Genomic DNA, 4,619 nt, shown 5'->3' with positions numbered 1-4,619 from the left:
ACGGAAATATAAACTTGTATGCACAAAAGTGTCTTAATACTGGGTAACCATGGTAGCCATGAAGTTCAAAAGTGCATTGGTTTTGGTAGGAATACACAGAATATGCTAATTAGGCTTCTTAACTAACTAATTAATAAACCTACTGGCCCAGCTTTCCTGAAACCTGTTGGAGGAGAAAGATGGAGAAAGATTTTGGATCCGACTGACAGGATGGAGATCCTTTTTTATGTGTGTTGCTGTTCATGTTTGACCTGGTGGTTTGGGTCTGAGTTTCACATCTTCTCCAGAAATTCTATTTTGGACGCCATTAGGTGATAGTGAAATAAAACATTACTGAACTAAAAAACATTAATATGGAACTAAAAAGAAAAACATTAAACTAATGTTTTAAACACAAACTACCGTGGTGTTTTTTCATTATTCAAAGGATGAAGTCATGGTTTCATAAGTTTTAATATTACTGCACTTATTGTGAGCATCTCAAGATTATTACATATCTTATTGTGAGCGTCTCAAGGTTATTACATATCTTATTGTGAGCGACTCAAGGTTATTACATATCTTGTTATTACATATCTTATTGTGAGCGTCTCAAGGTTATTACATATCTTATTGTGAGCGTATCAAGGTTATTACATATCTTGAGCAGACCAGAGCAGCCGTCAGAGGAGTGGGTGCAGAAAAACACTGTAGAAACCAGGAGAAGACATCCTTTCATTAGATGGTCAAGGGAGAGGTGATGGTATCAGCTGGTGGGGACAGAGCAAGGACAAGTACCGGGTGGACACTGTCTGCTATGAAGTAAACAAGATAAGAAAGCCCTCTTACACTAAACCGGAGTGAACCAGAAAAATCCAAGGCGACACCGTTTTGCATATATATTTTATGTATGATGGGAAGATGGTTTCCACCAATATAATTGACCTTGCTCAACACTGATTGGCTAACAGGTGTTTTTGGGGATGGCACAGGGCCAAGGTGTATAAAAAATAGGCCACAGCCATCCATAGGACAGATCAACAGTCTGCAGAGATCTCCTGTCTGCATTGTCTCCTTGGATGCCTTGTTCCAGAAGTGCTAATTAGTAAATAGTTAAGTGTTAATTGTTAATTGGATTCGGGAGTGGACATTTTCCACAACACTGAACTAAAAAAACATTAATACTGAACTAAAGAACTGTTTCTGTTGTTACAGCACAACATTGATGCATATGATACTACTGTATGACCACAAGCAAAATGAAAACATGGGTTTTCCCTGTGTGTGTATGTGTTCATGATCATTGTGAATGTATTGCATTATGTCTGGCTTTCGGGTTTTCTGGTACAGAGGAAAGAACACACACACACACACACACACACTGAGAGAGATAGAGAGAGAGAGCTACACTCTTGATGTCTGCACGGGATGAAAAGAGGAGAAAAAACTGATTTCACGCGCCAGACAGAATCCCCCAAAGGAGCGGCTATCATCCAGCCCACGAGAAAAACGAGTTTCCGACAGGAACACTTCAATCAGTCGCGAGCCATGCCATACCCACCCCTTATCGATCGCGCGATGGTGATATGGTGTCAGCTTGCTGGCCTTCCGTTACTCTGCTATAGCACACATACACGCACACGCATTGCGCGCAGCTGTAGAGCTCCATTACACTGCATCGCGTCCAATCCGCTCCCACCATTATAGAGAGAGAAAGAGAGAGAGAGAAAGACAGCGTGCCCAACGCACATCTCCTCTCTCTGTTCTCATCCTCACAGAGCTCGTTGCGCGGCTCCCCTAGATAGCTAGAAGAGCCAAAACACCGGCACGTCATCAGCGCGAGTCTGCCCGTGGTCTCCCGGTGTAACGGCTACCGGCGGGCGAGATGAGCGATGGGGCAGGCGTGCGGCCACTCTCTGCTCTGTCGTAGCCACCAGTACACCCACACAGCTTCCGAAAGGTAAGTAGCGGGGCAAGTGTGTGTGTGTGTGTGTGTAAGAGAGAGAGAGAGTATGGAACTACAGCGATGAGACTGGGGGGACTTTCGCTTTTCCCTTCTTAAAGATGAGTCGTGAACATTCTCGTGAGGTCTTCAGCTCTCGCTGAAGTAGAAGTTGATAGAGCGAGCAGAACGTGCGCTCGTGGCGCGTGAGGTGATTTTACTCGCGCACGTGATTCCGTTGAAGCTTGCGGTGTAACTGAGAAGACAGAATCAATGTTTGTGTGTGCGCGCGCGGGGGTGTGTACTCGAGTGTGTGAGCATCTATTGTTTGTGTATGACTGCTCGTGTGTGAATGTGTTTTACAGAGACAAGCACATAACAGTTCAAGGCCTCTTTGAAGTGAATGTAAGAACTGTATGATGTGTGTGAATGTATGTGTGCTGTTTCTCAGCAGAAGTGACAAGATTTGAGTGTGAGTGTAGTAAGTGTGTGAGTGTAGTCCCTGTGCGTTGTAAATGAGAGGCAGAGTGATGGAGAGAGAGAGAAAAACGAAGGGAGAGAGAAAGAGAGAGAAATGGAGGGGGAGAGAGAGAGGGAACCATTTGATTGTTTGTATTGTGTTGTCTTTGCTCACTTGAATACATATGCTTCTCTGTCTACATATAGCCCTACCGGTATTTGTTTGTGTGTGTGTGTTTGTAAGTTTGTAAGTTTGTAAGAGATGCATTACTGTAATATGAATGTGTGTCTGTTTAACCCTTGTGTCCTCAAATCTTACCGACAGTCTTTATCCTTGGGGTCAATTTGACCCCAGCTACACAAGAGTGTAATAACCACCATCAAAAGCCCTACAAAACAATCCCCCCCCCACACACCCCTTTATGAACCTTGGAACCCTGGCTGGCAATATTGCCCATCCAGTATCAGCAGCCCAAATGCTTGCTGTTGCTTCCCCTTTTGACTTATAAAGTCCTGCCAAAATGACTTATATGTAATATGTACTTGTGTATGTAATAATGATAATAACATTATGTTCTCATACTATTACAATAATAATATCCATAATGTGTCAAATATTCATGTATCCTATGTTTCATACAGCTGGGGTCAAACTGACCCCAAGGAACATCAATGTACAAAATATTTGTACAGGACATTGAAAACATATTATTGTACAAATGTCATGCTGTTGTACCCTTCAATTGAGGAAAAGTCATGAAACATGAAGCGAAGCAAAAAAAAAAGTGAACCATATATTTTATGATGTTAAATGTTGCTTGGGGTCAAATTGACCCCAAGGATAACAGGAGGGTTAAGATAAGAAAGGTAAGCATTTACACAGAAAGGGTAAATGAGTTCTGAAGATCAATTATTCGTCATGTCAGGACAGGAGTGTGTGTGTGTTCATGTAGCCAAATTTGTGTCCAATAGTCCGTCTTTGCCTCTCTCTCTCTCTCTCTCTCTCTCTCTCATTCTCACTCTTTCGCTATATGTATGTAAAAGGCCATGTTGAACAAGGCTGTGATCCTAATCTTTAAGGCCCTATTTTGACCCAGCGCAAAGCGCATTCTGATCATGACGCAAAGCGCATTCTGATCACGACGCAAAGTGAATTCTTATCACTTATCATGATCTTACACTCAATTAATTTTTTGCCATGCGCGTTTTTTTTATTGAACAATGCACTCAGGGGTGTGGCAATGAATGACCTTAATTGTGGTCTGGCGTGTTATCTAAAATGGCTATTTTATACCATCTAAAACGCATTACGCCACTGACCAAGACAAACCCTGGGCTTTAGCACATTACGTCACTGACCAAGACAAACCTGGTCTATAGCACATTACGCCACTGACCAAGACAAACCTGGTCTATAGCGCATTATGCCACTGACCAAGACAAACCTGGTCTATAGCGAAAGGCACATACGCTGAAGACGCACTGTCACGAGATGTGAGCAGCAACTCCTCTGCATAAATGTGTTTTTTATTCAGGGGTAAGCTTTTTTCAAGTTTTTTTGACTATCAAAATACCGATGCACTGTTTGAAGGTTTAAAAAACACACAAGTATAGCAATACACATACACAAACACACACACACACACACACAAACACACACACACACACCTACTAACAAGACACACATATACATATACACACACACACACATTCATATCCTGAAGGTTTCATTTCTACAGGTGGATAAAGATTGTGATTTAGTAACCCTGATCTTTCTGGAAGAAACTCGCAAACTCGATATACCTCAAATAAGTGGATATGGGATGGGTTGACATGGCCCGTTCAGACCAACATACGAAAAAAAGTTGGTCATCGTAGGCCCTGTGGTTCTCGATATTCACAGAAAACTGTGTCCGGCCTACACTCCTTTCGGGGGCCTTGTGCGACGAATCAAAACGAAAATCGATAGTTCTGTGTCATCCTTGTGAGACTAAATGCTCACCATGTTTGGTGCAGCCCAGTCTTTCAGTGTCCTGGGAATCGTTGACACAAAATTACTGAAATAAAAAAAAAAAACAATAAAAGTAAATAAATAATAATAATAAAAATTCCGAAAGAAAAAAAAAGCTCTGACTAAACCTATATGACTGCTACGCTAGCTGCGGTCACAATAACAAAAGCAGAGGATGAAGAGCAGCTTCCTATTCTGTTGCTCTAATAGGACATTTCAACATAACCC

At 42.1% G+C, this 4,619-nt stretch overlaps 1 protein-coding gene across 2 annotated transcripts in view; it reads left to right on the top strand.

Annotated features, from left to right (window-relative positions):
* The first annotated feature begins 1,719 nt into the window (after positions 1-1,719).
* The window catches only part of LOC121683336 (cGMP-dependent 3',5'-cyclic phosphodiesterase), a 145,113-nt gene continuing 142,213 nt past the window's right edge, over positions 1,720-4,619 (top strand). For both annotated transcript variants that reach the window (XM_042062948.1, XM_042062947.1), the window contains exon 1: positions 1,720-1,939. In XM_042062948.1, coding sequence (XP_041918882.1) covers positions 1,872-1,939 — 68 coding nt within the window. In that variant the 5' untranslated portion in view covers positions 1,720-1,871. The remainder of the gene's footprint in view (positions 1,940-4,619) is intronic.

This window comes from Alosa sapidissima, chromosome 15, assembly GCF_018492685.1.
Source record: "Alosa sapidissima isolate fAloSap1 chromosome 15, fAloSap1.pri, whole genome shotgun sequence".
Taxonomy (NCBI): Eukaryota; Metazoa; Chordata; class Actinopteri; order Clupeiformes; family Clupeidae; genus Alosa; species Alosa sapidissima.
Note: the sequence above shows the minus strand (reverse complement) of the source record. Positions and strands in the feature narration are given on the sequence as shown.